We start from the raw sequence: 23,872 nt of genomic DNA on the forward strand, positions 1-23,872 counted from the left end.
ATGATATCTGGTCTACCTATTTCACCTGATTATTGTGAGGAACAAATCTGATAACGTGTTGTAAAAGCATTTTGCCAACCTCAAAATAGTAATGATACTATTGCCTGCCTATTACACTTTATATAGCCCTTTTTTTCTTGCTAATACTTTTTAAATGTCATAAGGAATAGGATTTATCCAGATGATATGGTTTGAGGGAGGGGTTAAAAAGATGAACAGAAGAGCCAACGGCCGAATACATTTCAATTTTAAAAGGCAGTTCAGAATCTTTGTGGGGAGACAGGGCAGGAGAACATTTGTGCAGACATTTTAAATGGGAGGAAACAGGAGGCCTAGTGAGATATTTAGTGGCGTGAGGAGGGCTGTGGAAAACAGTGAGACATTGAAAAGGAAATTAATAGTTATGGTATTAATAACTGCTGAATAGTGCTAGGGTAGACATTTCAAAAGGCACTAAAAACTTTGCAGATAGCACTTAAATAAGAGCAAGATACACAAGAAAATATTTGCAGAACCAGAACCAATAAAGTTACCTAATCAAACCTTTTGATTTTTCCCTTTAGGTACTTTGATAACTCCTGCTATGGCATTGCATAGTCCAGTAACATCATGTTCTATATTCCTTTAGGGCTCAGGTTTCTAAATTTGCTATCAGATCAAAATTGGAATTTTTAAGCTACAAAAGCATTCTAAATGCTACTCGGAAATGCACACATGGATTTATTTGGAGAGGGTGGGAAGCAGACTGGACAGTAATAGGAACCTTTTTTAGCTCCAAAACCAGCCCTCCCCTCCAAGCTTCTGATCCTCTCCACAATAATTCCTTTCTCCTCCCCTCCCCAATTCACTAGCTCATTACCAGTTTCACAAGGAGACTGGTGCCATCACCACTGTCTCTCCCAACTCATCTCCCTGGAGTTACAAGCATTAAAATGAGAAGAAATAGGAAAAAGCAGCCTTAAAATTTTAAGGACTAATTTTGTATCTGTAATAATCATGATATATCTGGATTTTATCAACTTTGAAAAAACTATTTTCTGTTTAGTTCTCTCTCAGGTTTTCATCAGCATCAGAATGAGTTACAGCAGCTACATTTAAAATCCTGTAACCCTTTTTTAGGTGAAATTTTAAGGGGAAAATTAATCCTTTCATTCTTTCAACAGACATTTATTTGCCAGGCACTGGAGACACAGAGGTGCAAAAGGCAGACAACTTGCATTCACCACTGCAAATCTTTTCTTAAATGGATTAGTATTACTTTTGGCTTGATTCTTTAAAAAGAATCATCACAGGGCTTCCCTGGTGGCGCAGTGGTTGAGAGTCCGCCTGCCAATGCAGGGGACGCGGGTTCGTGCCCCAGTCCGGGAGGATCCCACATGCCGCGGAGCAACTAAGCCCGTGAGCCATGGCCGCTGAGCTTGTGCATCCGGAGCCTGTGCTCCGCAATGAGAGAGGCCACAACAGTGAGAGGCCCAAGTACCGCAAAAAAAAAAAAAAAAGAATCATCACAGTACATTACAAATGGGAGCATATCAGGGATTCTCTTCTGAAAAACTGACCACCTACAAGGGTTAAGAATCACCTAACCCATCTTTCTACATCTGTTTCCTTATATATAATATAGCAATAATGGTAAAAGTTCTATCTTCTTGGAGTCTTTGTGAGAAAATTTTAAAAGCCTCTCAAAAGATGAGCTGCATAATAAGACAAAATATAGTAATTCAGAAGGTAGGAAGACAATGAAAGTACATTACATAAATAAGCAATAAAACTTTGAGAACAGGATGTGGTACATTTGTAAAGATGAGCATGTGTATACTGTATAAGTCAGCAATTACCCTCCTACACACATAATTAAATGTGAGTATATATTCAAATATTCATGGTCAGGAGAATGGATACACTTTGGAGTATATACACACAATTAAGTATTATATGAAGTGAAAGTGAATGAACTACAGTGACTAAACAAAACATGAATGAGTTCAGAAATACATCAAGTGAAAAAAGTAATATGCAGAGTGATACTATTTTTATAAAGCACAAAGACAAGCATAACTAAATGAGATGTTTAGAAAATGTATGCAACTATTTTATGAAAAAAAAAAACACCCTGAGAAGAGGCAGGGTAATGAGATGGGGAGGAGCACAGTTATAACTAAGAAAATGTTGGTAATGTTCTAGTTATTAAATTAAATGGCCAATTTATGAGTATCTGATTATTCTTATGCTTCATAACATATATATGATATGCATTCTTTTGTGTATATATATAATATTACATAAATTTAGAAATGTAATAGTGACAAAACAGATGTCTGAGAAACAGTATCCTGTCATTTGCTATCTAAAAGAATTTGATTAGTATACTACACCACATATCTAGTTCTTCTGTTATTATTAATGGTGATACTATCTACATCTTTAAAAGTGTTTTGGTAAGATGCTCAGATAACATGCAATATAGTCTAGGTTTGTAAAAGAATAAGCCTATAAAAACAGTCTATTTAATTTTTATATAATATATAGTAAGTTTTAAAGTTTTTTTCACAAAAAAAGTGTCAGAAAGATGCTTTCCTAAAGTCTTATTATCATGTAATAATTTCATCACTCTTCTTTACCTCTCAGTCTGAGCCTTCAGAAAATTTGCAGATACCAATAATCATGGTTTTTTTTAACATCAAGAATAAGGATTTCTCTTTCTCTCTGTTTGTGCATTTATATCTATTCTGATTATAATGCTATATTCTAGGCCTTCAAAGGGATACAGGCATATACACACAGCATAATCTCAGCTTTGCAAATTCTATATGTTTTTAGTTTTATATTTGTCTTCAGAAAAAAAGTCCTCAAGCTATCTGGGTACTATGCCTAATAGTTCTATATCTAACTCCTGATTCATTACGTTAGGATTATAAGAAAAGTTTAAAAAGATAATGGCTTTGCTTATTCATCATCAACCGAAACAACTGAAGAAAACTTAAACGACTGAGCATTGAACTAAAATATATCGCTTAAATATAAAATAAAAAAACAGTATCTTTCATATTGCCTTCAACAGGTATGCTAAGTAATGTAATTCGTATTGTTTAAAAATTACATATAAAGTTTGTCCTCGTTTTTGGTCTGAAATGTACCAGTTTCAAATCCCAAGAGCCCAAGTCCATTTTTCAGGTCACCTAGAATGTCTGATTCAGGAAGGCTTAAACACTAACCCTGAAAATATAGCAAAAATAATATTTAAAGCTGTGCTTGAGATGAATGATAGACTATCCTGGCTGAGTTTTCATATGGTTTAATACTTACTACATGAACCACAGAATATAGCCTGCCTACCCCAGTATAATTTATATCCCCATTTTAGAACTTTACATGTATTTCACTACTACTTGAATCTTAATATCCCTTTTACAACACACATTCTGTAAGACTGACTATTTATTATACACTAGCCTTTTACCTTTACAGGTTTTGAGTTTTCCATTTTCAACTCTAGGTTGCTTGAATATGTGGATAGGGATGGCAAATTCACAAGTAACCAAAATTAATTTCTGTATTCCATTTGAACATGGACATTTCAAAATATCATCCAGAATATGAAGCATATATAGTTACCAATTTGCCTTAAATTCTAAAAAGCATCCGAAATTAAACCAAAATTCTTTAAAAAAAAATCACTCATTGTAGAAACAGGTCTTTCTTCATTGCCACTCAGTACCAAAAGTAAGCAGAGAATCACTCCTTTAAATTGTGTGAAACAACAAACTAACTGAGCTTAGAGTTTCCAAAGATCTTTTGCTATACAAGGTAACTAAAATTTCCATTTATTAATCTCCCACTAAAATGCCAGATCATGAACTAGATCAATTTCCAATAGTCACTTAAATTCACCTACAATAATCCAACAAGGTGGTTGGTGATCCACTTTACAAATAAAGACAGAGTTATCAGAGATATGAAGTAATCTGTCCAAGTTCATACAGTTTGTAAAGAGCAGAGCCATAATGAATTCAGATCTACTTTATGTCAAAGCCCACTAACCTATTTTGCCATAAAAGGTAAGAGTAAATAATATAAAGTGTCAACTAGGAAGGTAAAGGACGTAATATTCATATAGATAAAACATAATAAAGTAAAATATGATAGCTATTGTCAATAAACTCATAGGCTAAATTTTCTTGCTTAAATCCTTAATAAAATATAAAAAATCATTTCTAAGGCTATTTTTACAAAATTCTGTAATCTTTTATTTTAATTTTTTACTATTTAAAAATACACACCCTAACAGTTTAAACCACAAATACCAGTTCAATTAAGTCCTAAAAAAGCTCTTATTTTCTCTTGGGTATGTACCTTGAGTAAATAACAACCCGATTAAGATAAAACAGGTTAGATTAAATTCAAGCAGGAATATTTTTTAAAAAGGGTTATATACTCAATATGTTCACTTATATTTTTATTTTAAAATGTATATTTAAAGAATAACTCATAAATAGTTTACTTTTACTGATATGTATTTAAAACAGTGTAAAGGTAACAAAAGTGATTAGAAAGCACACACACACATAATTTAGAGGAAGATGTCCATCAAAAAGAACCATTTCCACTATTGACCTTTGAAGACTATTTTTTCCATTTTCTTGAACAAAGAGTTAGAAAGGAACAAAATACATCAGACAGGTAAATATGGGGAAAAAAATCAAACAAATGAACTGTCATAAAGTCAGAATAACAACTTAAGTAAAGACATTTATTAAAGGAAAGACCAAATCAGTGGCACAGTTGTTTCTGGTGCTTAAGCTGGGATGACAGTAACTATTCTTCTTTATAGTTTTCTGTATTTTTCAAATTAACGAGTATTATTATTTTATAAACTTTTTAAAGGACAAAAGACCTAATAACTATGCAGTAAAATTTAAAAAAATTATGGCACAATACTAAATGAAACAGACCATTTTGAAAATATACATGTGTATGTAGATGAAAACAGGCAAAATAGCAAGTAAAACAAGCAAAATGATAACAGGCGTTTTCTTTGGGTGGAAAGATTACAAACAATGTTTTTTTTCTTTTCATTACTCTAAATTTTTCTATAAAGCACATTACACTGCTTTTATAATTTTAAAAAATATAGAAAATAATTAGAGGAGTATAGAGTGTGCTACATACAAACCTTTACACAGATGGCATACAACATCAATGGAACGAATACAAGCTAGGACCATATAAGCTCTCTTTCAACATCTAAAAAAACTTCCAGTTCTCGGTGAAGATTCTCTCAGTTAAAATTTTTTGAACAGTACATGCTATTTCTTCAAATTTTAGAGGGTGGGAAAGGAAATTGTTGACCATGCAGTAGGTAAAAATCACATATTTAAAATAGATTGATGTTTTTAGAAAGGTTTCTAAAATTTCTCTTTTCTTTGCATTTTTTCTTCTCAAAAATTATTTATAACCATCTTAGGTGAAAGACTATTGATCTTTTTCTTTTCTAACTTTAAGCTGCGAATGGTAAGGGAAAGAAGTATGTTTCGAACACTATCCAGAAAATCAGTGATACTCAACTCAAGGACATGGAAAAATGAGTCTTAAAAGGGTGAAAAATGAGCAAGCCCATGAGAAAACACAAGAACATTTTATAATATATAATTTAGAAGGGACCATTTCAGGTAAGAGTATATCAGCAGAACTTGAATTTTAAAAGAAAGTCTTCATTTTACAATTGCATGTGAATCTACAACTATCTCAAAATAAAAAGTTTACTTACAAATTAAATTTAAAAAATTTTTCAATAAACAAAAAAGGAAGTTTTCACTCTGCATTTAACAGTTCAAAATCTGATTTAAAATGTTTCACATGTTGAAATTTTTCTCTCAGTATCTCCTTCACTGTATATGCAGCTGAAGAAAACTAACACCAAATGGAGAAAAAAATCTGTGTACATTTATTATTTAAAACAAACTTGTTATTCTAGTTCTTTGTATCAAGTCTTTTTCTCATCCATTTTATAATTAATATTACTTTACTTTTGTCTTTCACTTCACATTTGTGAACCATTTTTAATACATCTAATTTGATTCTCACAATAATAGATAGAATTATTTCTGTTTATAGATGGTTTGTCCAAGGTGAAATGCTCATGAAACAACAGGGCTAAGCCTCAAATCTCCCAGTACTCATTGTCCCCACCCTCCGTCCATTGCCCCAAGTATTCTAAGTTCCACCAAAGTTTCACCTTGCAAACCGATACTTTTGCACCCATTTCTTAACTAGTGACAATCTAATTAATCATTTTTTGTGTTTGAACTGGAAAAAATTTTAAATGGTGCAGTAGAATAATTTTAGGTTAAGCTGATACTCATTAGGGTAGGCATCATGGCAATTATTTCAATGCTGACAAGAAGTGCGTGGGTACCTGTCTCATTTTTCTGTTTCAGGTGCTGACAGTGCTCTAAATATCTGAAGCTTCAGTTCTTTGTGAGAATTCTTCCCATTTAAGATTTTAAAACCAGTTTCCCTTTTTTCTCAAATGTGTTATTATACCTTATGTGGGGAAGAGGTGTTGGGGGGAAGAATCTCTTTAAAAGACTTCAACTATAACTGTCTAAACCCATCACATCTGGAAATAAGAAAAACAGATACAGTAAGATTAAATCAATTCTTCCAAACAGAGCTTGTTAAAAGAAATTTCTCTTTCTCCTCTAATGTTTGCATTACTTTAAATATAAATAGCCAATATCAAGAAGCACTTTCCACTTACTCCATAGTACCACTCCTTTGTGTTAAGAAGGGAAAAAAAGCTATTTGTGACAGTTTATTTTTAGATATTGATCATCTCATCTTGCTCAAAGGGAATAAAAATAATTAAAGTTGAGTGAAAATAATTTGAAGTACAGCATATTTCAAAGCATGACTATCATCATAACTGTTCAGATGAGATTTCTTGAAAGCCTGGTAATAAATGCATGCCCTAGATATTTTTTTTTAAATCTACACTTTGCTTATTCAAGTTGGCCTCTTTTACTGGCAGCTTAAGTTTAATTCTATCTTTAGATACTGCATACAATTCCAAGTGAATGAGATGATTAGTGTGTATTTAATGGCTGAATGAGACCATTAGATGGACACTGACTGTTTGTAAACTACGTAATTTATTTTAAAATATAATAAGTATTCATCTATGCTGTGCTCTTTCATCAAACTGAAAGTAGTATTTCTTCAATGTACATAGCATTCATTTTATGTTTTTCTGATAACTCAAATTCATTTTAGAAAATCTGAAAAATACAGAAACGTAGTCTAAATAAACTAAAATCACCTGTAGTTTCATCATCAAGAAGCAAACACTTAACTGTTTTATTTCATCATTTTAATTACCATCCTCATTCCTATTGCCAAGATAGGTAGCAACAGACCACAGAGCCCAGAAAGACTTGGTCCCAAAGATATGACATCACACAACAGTAGAAAAATAATAGATTATTTAAGAGATGATTTACAAACATTCATATCATGCCTACAATTAAGTTTCCTCTAAAAAAATATATTTTGTTAGTGTTATATAACAGCATAGTGTTTCAGAAGTTTTGTTCACTTTCATTCTAGCACTGGAAAATGGTTATGAGGATCAATATTTTATTTTAATTAATGAATAAACTGAGATGTAAAGTGATGGGTATCTCTGGATATCTCTGGGGTTCTTTATATGAGTAGCGGAGACAGAACTGCAGCTTTTACACAGGAGTTGAAATAAAAATAAGTAATGATTTAAGCATTTAATTCTAGATTTTTCTGGAAGAGTATAAATGAGTATGTGCTAACCACATGGGATAACTGGGGCTCAGGTCAATTTATTTTAACAAGTAAGTAATGAGCACGACATTGTTCCTGTTTTCAAGAAGATAACAGTCTAATGGAAGTCAGATAATTATGATTCACAGCAGAATATAACTGGCAAGATGTAAAATGCATGTAAAGTGAGTTTAAGGGATTTCTACCTTTGCTCATACAACAAACAATTGTAGCTGATAAGCCAACAAAGGGGACAAACTGGAATCATAAAAAATAATTAATACAGAAAAAAGAGCAAAGACCAGATTGGAGACATAGAAGACAAAGAGCAAGGTGGTATATTTAATTTAATCCCAACCACATCAACCATGGTTGATTAAATATAAATGGTCAAAGTAGGGGGTATACAAACAGTTATGAGAAATAGTGAAAGTTTCATGAGTGGGGTGGCATTTCCTAGAGGCCTTAAAGGATGGGGCATAATTTTGACAGGCAGCGATAAAAAGATATATGGGACATGTTCTGAGGAGGCCTCACAACATAAAAAGATGAAACTGCAAGATCTATTTTACCAATAATAACTCATCTACGTGAACTGGAGTACAATTAAGATACAAACGAGTACTAAAAGATAAAACTGAAGTTATCTTAGAACCTTACTTGGAGTCCTTTGAATTCCAAAGAGAGGAATTTATAATCAATTTGGAAATTAGGGGAAAATTGCTGAAAGCGACAGAATTGGAGCTGGGCTTTGGGATGACTAGTCTGAAAGTGATCCATTCTATACTTATAAGTAGATTACATCAGAATGTCATGAAGATGTATTTTATTGAGAGAAATTTACATCTAATATTTCCTTTAAGGTACCACATAAAAGACCTGGTTAAAGTAAGTGAATTAAGATATCAAGTCAGGTAACATGTTGGGAGTGGGTAGGCAAGGCAAGAACCAAGAACACCCATATACAGAGAAGTTTCTGTTTGAAAGCATCTTAAAGGTGACACATGGAACAGGACATGTGATGGGAAAATGAGGGTGAGGTAGAAGGAACTGTGAGAAATGTTACGAGCTACTGAACTTTAAAAAAACAGAAATGGGTAATGTTTCTGTTACCCAAGAAGGGCAAGGCATCCTCTTCCCAAGAAGGGCAAGGCATCCTCTTCAAAACAGAGTGTACAGTGGTCGAGGGTACAGAAAGTCCTTCTACGTCCTCAGTATACTTGGAGTATTTCAATTATTTGGTCAAGACAGAATGTACTTAAAGTTCAATCTGTAAAAGTATCTCTCTCTCTATTCTACCTAATGTTTCCTGATCTGTAAATAGCAAAACTTAAACCCATTATGCCTTGACGTAAGATTCCTAAAGAGAATGTTGAGCCAAACAGTGCAGCTGTTAAAAGGTCCTGTTGTGAGCATGAACAAGCCTCTGAGGGCAATATCAGAATGGCATATGTTTTCTATTAAGTAGATGTCTATAGCAGGTGTTCATATATTCTGGAAACAAAAACTGCATCACTTGTTACTTAGATGGTAGGTTCTTAAAATAGCAGAATGGGTGGGTTAGTCCTATCTTACAAAAACTGCACTTCCACCCCTGCACATTCCTCTACAGGAAATTTTAAGTCACTGAAAATCATTTCAGCCATTCGTAATGTAACATTTGAAGGTTAGCGTGACAGAGGTATGTTCTGGAACCTGTGAGTTCTAAACATAGAAAACTTTCCATTTTTGACTTCACTCTACGGTAAAAGTTAAAAGAAAGGTAATTTTTTTAAAGATCACTTTGTTTATCTATTTTTGATATGGGAAACATTAAGTATGAATGAATTCAGTGAAAATGAATACACCTGATTCTCCTTCAAGATTTTCAAGAAAACTTATCAGAGTTGCCATTTAGAATTGCAGTCTTTGTTTACAAGGCAACAAAGAGTGGGCCAATTACTCAAAAGTTAACCTTAAACTGGCCATCCAGATCCAGATGTTTAAAGGAGACATAAGAAATTAAAAGCACCCACTTTCTGTCATAATTATGCATGGAAATGACATTATTTTAGAAGGTGACATCAGTTGGATTGTATTCTCATAGAATGGACAATACATATGAGTTTCTCATGTTTAAAAAGTTGAAAAATAAACTCAATTCTCCCATTTAATTCCACAGTATTTCAATTATCTTGGGTCTCATGTATAAATGAAAATCCTAAGTAATACATATAATAGTTATCACAGATCTTGTCATGTAGCGGATAATAATAATTATTGTATTATTATGACTGTCAGCATATAGATTGTTACTGAACACATATCCAATGTGCTATGAATGATTATCATACAAATACTGTGCAGTAGGTATCCTTAAAGCAGAGAAAATTTCTTTCTCTCATGGTAAAAGGGAAGAAACTAATAGTCTATTACCCACATCTCAAATCTCTGGTCAAGTTTAATGGCTTAAAAAAAACAGCTTTAGAAAACATATTTTTGAAGAAATGTCACTGACAATACAGACCTACAAGAAAAATTACCCATAGATTATATTATTGTTCTTTCATTCCTATGCCCCAGAACAGTGTATGAGAACCAGAATCACCTGGAAAACTAGTAAACATGCAGATTCCTGGGCATTCCCCACAGTACATTTGGAGTGTGTGCCAAGAATCTGAATTTCTAACAAGTTTCTGTGTGATGATAATGCTACTGGCCCACGAACCACACTGGACTAGCATAACCCTAGAACATGAGTCAGCAAACTGTGGCCCAGGGCTAAATTCAACCTGCTGTTTGTTTTTGTAAAACAAGTTTTATTGGCACATCACCATGTCCATTCATTTCACTTACACATTGTCTGCGGCTGCTTTTGCAGTTGAATAGTTGGATTAAACACCATATAGCCTATATCATTAAAGCCTACAAAACCTTACATACTTAAAATTTGGCCTTTCACAGAAAACGTTTGCTGACCTTTGCCTTAAAATGCCACTCTTCTCCCTAATATCCAGTTGAAATCTATGACTTTCAGAAATAAAATTTACTGATAACAAATATGAAGACATGTAGTGAGACAACAGCATTTCAAGGCTGATAAAATGTTTATCATCTTCATCCATGTTTGTGACTAACAGCAGTGAGTTACTGACTTTCTTACTGCTACGATATAATCCTGATGAATGTCTGCTGTATTCCACAATTAAAAGTCATAAACTTACTCTCCTTTCTATAAACCTGCAATTTCAGAGAAATGGTGCTAATAAAATCTATACGGTACAACAGAAAATATATTGAAACATTTAAGATTGTATTAAAAATTTTCTTATTTGAGAAAATACAGGCAATATAAGAAAATTAGCCCTCGTCATAAACGACAGGGAGTAGAAGGATAAATTCAATCATGAATTTCTCCAATAATCTTCTGTATCATCACATTTTATCCTCTCTTTCCCTATTTCTGCATCACTGGATAGTTTAACAAAAAATGGCACCCTGAGAAAGTAGCAGCAGTAGCAGCAATAGGTTGACATGAGGCTTACACAGAGTGGTGGTTGCTAGCCTCACACCTCTCAGAGGTGTTTTGTTATTAGATTTAAACAAATTTTTGCAGGATATGTACTAGTCAATTCACTCCTCTACCATTTCTCCATATGTTATGCCAGGATATTTATATCAGCTGCTGCACTACTGAACACGTTTGATTTGGAGTCCCTGGCTTAAATAATATTCAAAGTAAAAAAACTGGGTCATGTAAATAGATCATTTAAATGATTAAGGTGATAATTAAAGGCTACTATGTATACTTGTTTGTATGTATACCTATATAAATGAAACTATAGTCGTACTAATAAGGAACTAATGGTGTCTTAGAGCAAAAGTCTCAGATGGTTATTCAAATGGGTTAAGTTAATTTTGTGAAAGGCCATACAGTTTAGTCATCCCCACTAAAAGTGTGAGAGTAACCGACCTATTTATTATAAAGCTGTCTCTGGAGGTTCAGATTACTTTTACATCTGCTGATAAATAAAACTCTTGTTTACTGGGCTATATGCATAGTTTTCCAATGAATTATGTATTTGGTTTCTTTTGAACCATTTGTCTTTGAATGAGAAAAATCCCAAACCAGTATTTTATAAACTCTTGGTAAATACAAGTACTTCTCATTGTTAGAATATGAGATAGCTAATAAATTAACTGAAGAAAAATTTTCCAGCTAATACCTGTTGCACGATTGTTGTTAATTCCAAGCAGAGCTGTATGACATTATTCCTTGTAACTGAATAGTCTGTGACAGCAGCAAATGGTGATCTATAAAGGAAAAAGGAAAACTGTGATTAATAGGAACAGCTTTTGAAAGTTCCCCAAATACAATAGCCTAAAATAAGATTTTGAATAATATGAAATGAACTGTTCTGAAGTTTACATAGTGATAAACAATATTCGGAACATATTTAAGGAAGAAAATCGAGGAAAATGCTTGGAAGAGAATTCAAGAAAAATGTTTGCTTTCCATCAAATTTCTCTTTTTTTAGTGCTTAATATTTAAAAGTTCTTTCGTACTTCTTAGGAGGTCTCTTCACTACATCTAAAATAAAACAACACCAAAAAGGCATGCTTTAGCAAAGACATTTTAGTTTATTTTCAAATGAAGGTAAGATTTTTGAGTCCAGTGTCTTCTTGAAATAGTCACAATTCAGAGCTAGTCTAATGACAGCTATCACCTACCGAGGACTTACTATATGCCAGTTACTTTTCTAAATGTTTTACATGTACCAAATAATTTTCACAACTCTTATAAGATAGGCACTATTATTATTACCATTTTACATATAAGAAATGTGAGGTAGAGAAAGGTTAAGTGAAAACTAGTAAGTGGTGGAGCTAGTATTCAAACCCAGGAAGTCTGACTCCAGACTCCACAGCCCAGAGTTAAACACTAATATACCACCTCTATGAACTTAAGTAGGTTTTTATTTGTACCAAATCAATTACTTACATCACTTCACATCCCTTTTCAAACAACTTGGCATGTAAATAATATATATTGGTACGAGGTTTATATTTTCAAGAATGTTATAGACAGCAGCAGTCTTCCCAAGCAAGTGTTTTGCCACCAAATGAATTCAGTGGATTTCCATTAGCCTTTATCCTCTCTCTTGTCTATGAATGTCAATCAGGTTTTTGTGGGGCCAAAGCTTATATGATTTGGGAGGCCCAGTTTAAAGAAAACAAAATCACAAATAGAAAATAAGGTATGGGGGTAAAAATTTAGTCACGATTACTAGAACTTTAGTGCTTTGGATCTCTCTACTGATAACTCTTAAGGCAAGTTACTATAAATGATTATATAAGACTGCTTCCTGGTTACAAACTGAATTTGTCTTTCTTCTAGAAAACTCTACAACTCAAGAACCTCCCATTGTCACAGGGGTCCATATGAGAGGCCCTTTATTGGTTACATTTTTAAAAAATGTATTTTTCACTTATGTATTTTGGCCATTCTAACAGCTATGTAGAGGCTTATCACAGATTTAACTTGCACTTCCCCAAAGTTATATGTATTTGCTCTATTTATATATTATCTGTATTTAATCGTTAACTATATTTCCCTAATAATTTTCTAACTGGTTATGCTGACTTGTGCATATTTGCTATCCATATATAATCTATAGTGAAATGTCTGCTCAAGCCCTTTGTCCATTCTTTATTTAGATTTTTGGCATTACTATTGAGTTTAGAGACTTCTCAGTATTTTCTGTATGCAAGTCCTTTGTTGAATAGGTAACCTGTAAAATTTCTTCTCAGTCTGTGGCTTCTCTTTCCATCCTTTAACAGGATCTTTAGCAGGTCAAAAGTTTTTTATTTTAATGAGGTCAAATTTTTCGATAATTTCTTTTCTGGATTGTACCTTTAGCATTATATCTAAGAAATCTTCACCTGACTCTAACTCAAGTTTTCTTCTAAAAGTTTTTTATTTTACTTTTAGATCTATGACTCATTTTTAAGTCAATTTTTGTATAAGGTGTGAGGTTTGGGTCGAGGTTCGCTTTTTTCCCTCTGCCTATGCAAGTGTTCCAACACCATTTGTTGAAAAACTAACCATTCTCCACTGAATTGCTTTTGCTCCTTTGTCAAAAACTGGCTAACCATATGCATAAAGTTCTGGACTCCGTGTGTCTATCTTGCCACCAATACCAGTTTTGATTACTGAAGTTATACATTTAAAATAGTATTAAAAAACTTCAAAATTGATGAAGTATTATGGTCCCTTTACTTTTTAATACAAATTTTAGAATCATACTGTCTGTAGCTATAAAAAAAATCCTACTGTAATTTTTATGTGGATTTTATTAAACCTACAGGAAGATTTGAGAATTGACATCTTTACTAAGTTGAGTCTTCCAATCCATGAACACAGTATGTCTCTCCATTTATTTAGGTCTTGTTTGATTTTATACATCAGTGTTTTATAGTTTTCACATACAAATCCTGTAGATATTTTGCTAAATTTATATGTAGGCATCTCATTAATTCTAGAGCAACTGTAAATTATACCATGTTTTTACTTTTTGTTTCCAACTGTACATTGCTAGTATACAAGAATGTGATAAATTTTTCTGTGTAGACTTCACGTTCTACAACCTTGCCAAATTCACTTAGTAGTTCAAAAAGATGTTTTGTAGCTATCTTGGAATATTCTACACACAGACATATATTATCTGCAAATAGGAAAAGTTTTATTTTTTCCTTTCTAATCTCTAGGTTTTTTACTTCCTTTTCTGGCCTACTGTGTTGGATATAATAGCAGGGATGAGAGTGGACAGCCTTGCCTTATTCCCAATCTTAGGAGGAAAGCATTGTCTTTCACAGTACAAGGTCAGCTGTTGCTTTTTATATATGCTTTATATCAAGTTGAGATATTACTACTCTATTCCTACTTTACTGAGAATTTTTCTCATGAACGGGTATAGGATTCTACTGAATACTTTTTTTTTACATTAACTGATATATGATTTTTATTCTACAGCACATTAACATGGTAGACTACATTGATTTATTTTCAAGTACTGAAGCAGCCTTGCTTACTTAGAATGAATCCCACTTAGTCAAGGTGCACAGCTCTATTTATATGTGGTTGGACTTGGATTGCCAGTATTTTGTGGAGGATTATAACATGTAAGTTTGTACTATCTTTGCCGGGTATTGGAACCAGGATAATGATTGTACCATAAAATGAGATGGGATGGATTACCTCTATGTCTGTTTTCTGAAATAGACTGTGTAGAATTGGTGTTATTTTTCCTTTAAACATAGAATTCACCAGTGACATCATCTAGGCCTGGACCTTGTTTCCCCTACTCCAGAGAGTTTCTAAGTACAATTCAATTTCTTTAATAGTTACAGGATCATTCAAAGAATCTATTTCATCTTGGGTATGTTTTGGTAGCTTTTGTGTTCTTGAAGGAATTGGTTCATTTCATCTAAGCTGTCAAATGTATGTATAAAGAGTTATTTGTAGTATTCCTTTATTATCCGTTTAATTTTGATTGACTTCTCAACATAGTGTGGTTCCATTTTCAGTTTCATTGATTTCTGTTCATTTATCATTATTATTTGCTCCCTTTTGCTGCTTTGGGCTTATTTTCTACTTTCTTTTTTCTTTAATTTTCTTTTTTTAAGAATACTTAGCATGAGATCTAACCTCTTAACAAAAATTTAACTGTAAAAGACAATACTATTAATTATAGGTACAGTGCTCTACAGCAGATCTCTAGAACTTTTTCATCTTGCTTAACTAAAACTTTACGCCCATGCTTGTTGATTAGCAATTACTTTTCTATTTTCTTGAGATGAGAGCTTAGATAATTGATTTGAGATCTTTTTTTCTGATATAAGCATTCAGTGCTTACAAATTTTCCTTTCAGAATTGCTTTAGCTGCGTGCCTCAAAAATTATGACTTGCTCTAATTTTCATTCTGTTCAATATATTTCTTTTTATTTCCCTTGAGATTTCCTCTTTTATCCATGGATTAGTTAGAAGTGTGTTGTTTGATTTCTAGTTTGACTCCATTATGGTTAAAGAAGAGATTCTAACTGATTTAAATTATTTTAAATGTGTTGAAGTTTGTTTTATGATGCAGATATGGTGTACCTTCATGAATGTTCCATGGGCACTTGAAAAGAATTTGTATTCTACTGTTGTTGGATGAAATGCTCTCAAAATATCAATTATATCTTGTTATCTGGTGTTGTTCAGCTCTTCTAATCCTTACTTTCTGTTTTGAGAGAGGAGATGAGGTATCCAATTGTAATTGTGGATCTGTCTATTTCTTCTTTTAGTTCTGTCATTTTTTGCTTCAAGTACTTTGAAATTATCCTGTGGTATATACATCTTAGCAGTTTCTGTTTCTTGTTTTTTGAATTGTCTATTTATAGGCTCATCTATTGCATTTTGGTGTTCTTCATTTTTAATTTAAATGTAATATTCACACAGTACACATTAACCCTCTGCTTCTCATAACTGTTTGTTGCAAGTATTTTCCCCAGTTTGTCATCTGCCTTATACTTAGTCATGTTTTGCAATTTTATGTAGTCAAAGTCAAACAGCATATTTCTTTGCATTTTATTCCATATTTTAAAATACTTAATAATAACTCTACATCTAGAAATCATTTTTTTGTCTATATTTTCTCCAGTTTTCTTATGGATTTATTTTTCCCTCTTAAATAAATGATAGGCCTAAAATTACTTTAGTGAACAGGTAGTGTTCTATCATTATTTATTCTCCAAAGGCATAATCAAGTGCCCCAATTCCACTTATTAAATGACCCTTTCTTTTTCCAGGGGTTTGAGCATATTGTTTTCTAAATGATTCTATATACTGCAGTCTATTATGCGCTGTCTTCCACCACTGTTTATTCCTATTCCAAAATGGTATATTTTTCAACATAGTTTACTAAAACAGAAGGAGTCATTAAGAATTCAAATAATGATAATTAGAACAAAATGCATGTAATTAATTAATCTGAAGTCATTGCATAGCTATATCTAAATTTATTAAAACTCATTAAACTTAAAATGGATAAATTTTATATAATGTAAATTAGGCTTCAATAAAACTATTTTTTAAAAGATGTTAAGATATAAGCACTTCTAGGAAAACATCATTTAAAAAAAACCACCCCAAGACCATTTTTGCTGCATTGAAGCATAAAAATTGGCATTTTAATTAAGAATTCAAAAGTGCTTCTGGCATGAAAGAGCTTGGGTTCCTAGTTTTGCAAAGGTCAAAGTCTGTTAATAAAATCTAAAAGCTTCACTCAAAAGTGATGAGATGAAGTACAGCATGATTTTCCCCATAAAATCTTAAAAAAGACTCATTTGATCTTGAAAATGTACCAAAAGAAAAATCTATTTGATAACTGAATGCCTGTAGCAAACTGAATTCTAAGGCGTGTTTTCTACTTTCCTGAGCACTCATATTTCAAGTGGGACAAGCTTCTCGCTAAAGATTAAATGTCAAAAAAAAACTGGAAAAAAAATCTAAGATATACCTAGGAAAACATGTATTTTATCTTGTAGTGAATTTCCCTAAAGTTTTCATTTTAAAGGCAAATCACATACAACCACACTAAGAACCATTCTTAGCCAGCACATCTTAATGTTTGGGATGATGATTTTGGCTATACACATACATAAATAAAAGAAGGCTGACAGGTTCCAATCTTTGTCAGTTACCAAAGATGAACACTCAATCATGACTTAATGAGATAAAGAAATGGATCTCTATAGAATAGCTGAACATGATCAACTTGAAAACAAAACAAAATTAAGAGAGGAATTTGTTCCTCAGTCTAAAGAAACCCCAAGTTGGAGCTCAGGCTACTTAGAAAAAAACACGTGGCTGACTCAAGGTAAAGAAAATAAAATTCATGGCAGGAAAACTTTTTGATGCCAGAAAGTTAAAAAAAAAAGATAAAATCCTTGGCTCATTAATAAATGGCCATTACAGGAATCATCCTACTTAGATCTTAAAAGTTACACAACTATCCTCAAATCATCATATGGATAATAAAATGCTTATACTTCTTTCTAGTGCAAAAGTTATTGACCTTATAAAAAATTATTTGCTGTACATTCTTTTCAAACAAAAGCATTTATGGAAAGGTTATTAATGGTCCAGAAATCCTAAACAAATTAGAAGCTAACAAGAGAAGCTAACAAGAAACGCTAAGGAGTTAATTAGGAAATCTGGAAGGCCTTACTGTTTCTCAGGTTGGCACTGCTGACTGAGCCTGAGGGGCATTCTATGAACAACAGCCTTGCTAACATCACTGCTCATTTCTGGAACAAGAGGCGCCAAGTTGGAGCACTGAGCACACAGAGGAAATAAGACCAAACAACAACGAGCTACAGCATTTGGTAGTGTTTGGGGTAGTTTTCTTTGTCTCTGTAATTTTCCCCTGGTATAGAAATAATTTTTGTCCTATAGTTTCATATCATGGAAGAAGAAATTAGTTCAACCACTTTCGTAGATAAAGCAAAAGATTTCAAAGAATACATTTTCTCCTTTGGCATCCTAACCCTTATGCCTTAAACATTTAAAAGGTTTTCAGTGATATAAAAAGATATCTCATTGATCCTTTCAAAACAGAATGATCTTAAAATGTATTTCAGGAACAATTAGAAATAGGTATTAATGCTAAAAATGAGAGAAAAGAATAAATTTTCATTATAAATAGCAAAATAAACTTTTTCTATATATAATACTTTTGAATATTTTTTAATGATGTTACTGTACAACATGGTACATACAGCGATCTGGAAACCTCCAAGTATAGATTGATTTGGCAAAGCCATATAAAACTGCAAGAAAGATGAAGTGTGAAAAACAGCAGGATGTAGGTCAAAAATAGACAAGTAAACCACGAATTGAAAATAAACAGTAAAGCCACCAACTGTGATTCACCTCTGAGGCTCTTCCTCTGGGAAAGTCTGTTGTTTCACTCAAGTCAACATTTAAAATAAGAAGAAAAAGGGGATTTCTGTTAGCCTTAGATTTTATTTTATTTAAGAAATGTAAGGAGCTAATTTTTGAAAATAAATGTTACTTAAATGGAAGCTCCACTGAAATTGCAGTTTTTGTGATTTGTAAACATTTTCCCTAGCACCCTAATGCTTTTGCCTTAAACATTCAAAAGGTTTTCCATGATATTAAGAGATATCTCATTGATGTCTTCTAAGTAAAATGAGAAATAAACTTTCTTTCTTTTTTTTTACAACTTTATTGGAGTATAATTGCTTCACAATGGTGTACTAGTTTCTGCTTTATAACAAAGTGAATCAGTTATACATATACATCTGTTCCCATATCCCTTCCCTCTTGCGTCTCCCTCCCTCCCACCCTCCCTATCCCACCCCTCCAGTCGGTCACAAAGCACCGAGCTGATCTCCCTGTGCTATGCGGCATAGCACAGGGAGAAATAAACTTTTCTATAAAAAAATTCTGTACAGCAATTTGAAGTATCAAGGCCAGAAAAAGAAAAGTGGTATTCTTGTTTAGCATTTGAGGAGAAACACCAAAGTACAAATAAATGTTTATATACGCCACGTTCCTAAGAATCGCTTCCTCAAAATCCTTAAGAACTAGTACACATTCAAAAGGAGATGTAGTATGACAAAGGAACATGATAAAAGAGAAACAAGAAGGGCTTTGGTATCACAACAAAAATAGATTCAAATTATAATTTTCAAACTAGTGAATAACTTCAGGCAAATTACTTCATGTTTCATATGTAAAATGGGAATAATGATACCCGCTTCGTGAGAATTCGATAAGTCAATACATGAAAAGCATCTAGTTCAGTATGGAACTAAATTAAAGATTTTTTCCTATTCTTTCTTTTCCTTTCTCCCCCTTCAAGTGACATAAAATAAAAACTGCAATAAACTCATCATATTGCTGTGCATGCAAGTTCTCCCCAAAATGTAAAAAAAAATTAATGCCCAAAAGTCAGATTTTTAAAAAACTAAGCCAGTTGTTTGGCATCAAAATAACCATAGTTAACTGACAGAATTTTTCATTTTTCAACTAAAGAATTATATTATATTGTACACTAAAGGAATAAACTAAGGTTAAAAATCCAATGCTTGGCAATATTCGATCGCAGTGACCATTTTAAACCCTCCAAATTAAAGACAATCTACTATGACAAATCAAGATATTAAAAATTTTTGGTCAACATAATTTCTATGGAACTTTTATGATTAAGTACTTAAGTTCTAAGTTCTTCAAAACAAAAATAAAAAAGACAAGATACATTCTTACCTTATATAAAGAAAGCACAAAAACAGATTAGTTTTGGTCTAGAACTTAATATTAACTAAATTTAGTCAGAGAAGAGGTAGGGAGTTAAATCATGATTCTACAAGTCACCAACAAACTTTGTTAGTGTTTATTCTTTGAAATTATGTAAAGGGAAATAAGACGAATATATTCCTCATATGGCTTTGGTGAACAAGGTCAATGATTTATAGAATATTAGTGCTTAGAAGAGAACTTCAAATTCTGCAGGTCTTACATCCTTATTCTCAAAAGAAAATAAAAACAGAGGTTAAGGTTCAAGGTTACCCAGGGCCAGAGGCAGAGCTGAAACTCAACTCTCTCTTACTTAGCCCTTTGTTCTTTTATACTATTTCACGATGTATTTAGGCAGGGATTCACAACAGCGGTCATGGAGAACACTGCTCTTTTGGCTTTTCTAGCATTGATTAATGTGTTTTGCTTCCTGTGTAGTTTGCAGAACACACTGAAACAAGAGGGCATGTGGAATGTTGTCTTGTGCTCTTGCTGCTACCTAGAAAACATTTTTTCTTTGAAAGGAATAAAAATATAACTTAAATACACATCCACTAACAATCTCTAATAAAAGTCTGGGCTACTTGTCAGGAAAACAAACAGCGTAAACATTTCACTTGGCACAGTTATAGATAAAATCCTATTACAGGGCTTCCCTGGTGGCGCAGTGGTTGAGAGTCCACCTGCCAATGCAGGGGACACGGGTTCATGCCCCGGTCCCGGAAGATCCCACATTCCGCGGAGTGGCTGGGCCCGTGAGCCATGGCCGCTGAGCCTGCGCATCCGGAGCCTGTGCTCCGCAAGGGGAGAGGCCACAGCAGTGAGAGGCCCGCATACCGCAAAAAAAAAAAATCCTATTACATTTAAATTGATTTTGGGACCTTTTGAAATTTATATTAGCCAAGGAGCAGTTAAGATAGTCATACAATCCATGGAAGAGAAGGAAGCAAAGTAAGTTCCCAGATATAGAAGTAGCCCTCATCATTTGCCTTTCCTCTTTTCCAACACCTCTAAAAGATGGAGTCTATGAAACGTAGAAGTTAATATTATACAAAACTATCCTGAACTACAAACCACTTCACAGAAAAATTTCTTCAAAGAGGAGTTATCACTTACCTTTAACTCACAATCAACCCAAGAATTCCAGTTTTCATTAATTCTAAGTAAAAACACTACACTGTTGTTGGTAAGATCACATATATCCTGATTCCCTAATTTACCATACACTTTCAGCCTTACCCTGCCTAACCTGTCAGCAGCATTTGACTCTACTTACCATTTCCGTTTTTTCCCTAAAACTCCTTATTCCCATCTTAAACGTTCTCACCACATACACAAAAAAGGTAATTATGCGAGGTGATAGATTATATTAATTAATCTTATGGTAATCATTTTGCAATGTATATGTGCATCAAATCATCACATTGTACACTTTAAACTTACAATGTTATATATCATTCATATCTCAATAAAGTTGGAAAAAAATAAAATAATACTAAAATATCAACACTGCCCCCCCCACCAAAAAACTCTTTACTCCCTTTGCTACCGTGACACCACTCTCAACTAATTCTATCCTATGGAGTCTCGTTATGTCTTCTTATTTTTTCCCATAAGCTGAACTTCTAATCATCCTTCGGTTCGTGGTGGTATGCAGAGGTCATTCCTTTTCTCAGTTCTCTTCATTCACTCAGAAAAATTTATTGAGCACCCACTACAGGACAGGAACTCTTCTAGATAATTGTGATAGCAGTGAACAAAGCAGATGAAAATCCATGCTCTCCAGAAGCATACGTTATATATAGAGCAGTCAGACAAAAACAATAATAACACATAAGTAAATTACATACTGTGTTAGAAGGGTTTGTGTTATGGAAAACAAATAGAGCAGGATAAGAGGAATCCATTCTAAAAATCTCCTTACACCACCATATTAATGTATTCAGGACTTTAACTACCACCTATATTTTAACTATTCCCAAATCTCTATCCACCGTATATCTTTTCTGAGCAGCAATACTCTAAAGACCTTTTCACAATCTATCATAGCCAACACTCAACACTTGTCCTCCACCATAACCTGTTCCTCCCGTTTTGATAATGGCATCACCATCCATTGGGTCAGCGAAGTCAGATACCTCTTATTCACCCTAGGTGTCTCCTTTTTCTTAGTCTCTCTGTCTAACAGTCTTCTATCCTCACTGCTGCTTCTCTAATTAAAGATCTCAGTAAATAGCAATGGAGAGAATCAACTCTGTAGTCAGGTGCCTGGAATGAATCCTGGCACCACCACTTACTTCCTATTTGGTTTTGAACTTAACTTCTGCCTCTGTATGTGCTAGTTTTCCTATCTGTAAAATGAAGACACCTCTCCTAGGTTTGCTTTGAGTGTGGCTGGTTAAGCATCAGAATCACCAATAGTAGCAGCAGCATGATAACAGCTGGCACTCCATACTGGCAGGTCCCATATCCATGGATTCAACCAACCTCGAATCGAAATGTTTGAAAAAAAATTCCAGAGAGTTCAAAAAAGCAAAATTTGAATTTGTTGTACAAGGCAATTATTTACATAGCATTTACACTGTATTAGGTATTATAAGTAATCTACAGATGATTTAAAATATAAAGGAGGATGTGCGTAGGTTACGTGCAAATACTGTCATTTTATATAAGGAACTTGAGAATCCTCAGGTTTTGGTATCTGAGGGGGTCCTGGGCAGGTACAAGGGACAAATATTCCTGAAACAACCTCTTAACTGGTTTCCCTTCTTCCAGCCTTATTCTTTCCCTAATCTTTCCCAACATTATAGCCCAAGTAATCTTCAAAATTCAAAGGTCTGAACACAACAGTGACCCTAAACAGCTCCCCATTGCCTTCAGCATAAAGTCCAAATGCCTTAAAATGACAAAGAATTATTTTTCTCCTTCTTCTTTCCTTTTTAAAACTAAAGCTGTTAAAGCATAATCATTATAGACAAGCCAGCCTGGAGCTGAACTTTCCTGAGAAAAATCTTCAAAATATAAACTTCAGTTTCTTTTTTAAATTCACAGTCTCAGCAGAAGATTTTAAAGTTATCACAAAGTTGTGTCTTTTCCTTCTAAGTATACATTTTATTTTTATGATCAAAATGTTAAATGGCCTTTGATTTAATGATCACATAGGTAGTATGATAAAACACAAAAGAAGCATTGTGAGAACCTTTGCAGCAACGGAAGCCAAACAGATGATTTAAATTATTTCCTTCAGACTTTCTGTCACATTTTCTCTTTCTATGAAACAAACACAAAACACCATTGATTGACTTCATGGATTACTATGTATGTGTGTGTATGCTCATGTATGTTTGTAGATGAATTGGCATTTACTAAGGACATCTTATTAGATGATAAAAATAATGCCACCATAAAAAATTATATAATACAATAAAATCTCAGAAACTACTATATAGTGTTCTAGAAGCCATTATGTGATTTTATAAACAGCCATACCTGCCATTAAGAAGTAAAAACATTCTCTAATCATTCTATTTATTTATTTATTTAACAAGGACTAGTGTAAAAAGAAAATAATGAAATTTACCAAATATAAATATCAAGGCTGAGCTAATTTACAATTATAGGACAGGTGATACTTATAAGAAGATATAACTAAAATCAAATATATTTTCTATAAGTTTCTGATTACTGAGAAGCCTCCTGAAACAAGTATACTACATTACTTAAGGATAAGCCATATTT

The 23,872-nt window shown here is 33.1% G+C and overlaps 1 protein-coding gene across 4 annotated transcripts in view; it reads right to left on the reverse strand.

Annotated features, from left to right (window-relative positions):
* CNKSR2 (connector enhancer of kinase suppressor of Ras 2) overlaps positions 1-23,872 on the reverse strand; it is a 257,184-nt gene that overhangs the window by 169,907 nt on the left and 63,405 nt on the right. For all 4 annotated transcript variants that reach the window (XM_060086861.1, XM_060086860.1, XM_060086858.1 and 1 more), the window contains exon 4: positions 11,997-12,084. In XM_060086861.1, coding sequence (XP_059942844.1) covers positions 11,997-12,084 — 88 coding nt within the window. The remainder of the gene's footprint in view (positions 1-11,996; positions 12,085-23,872) is intronic.

This window comes from Mesoplodon densirostris, chromosome X (assembly GCF_025265405.1).
Source record: "Mesoplodon densirostris isolate mMesDen1 chromosome X, mMesDen1 primary haplotype, whole genome shotgun sequence".
Classification (NCBI taxonomy): domain Eukaryota; kingdom Metazoa; phylum Chordata; class Mammalia; order Artiodactyla; family Ziphiidae; genus Mesoplodon; species Mesoplodon densirostris.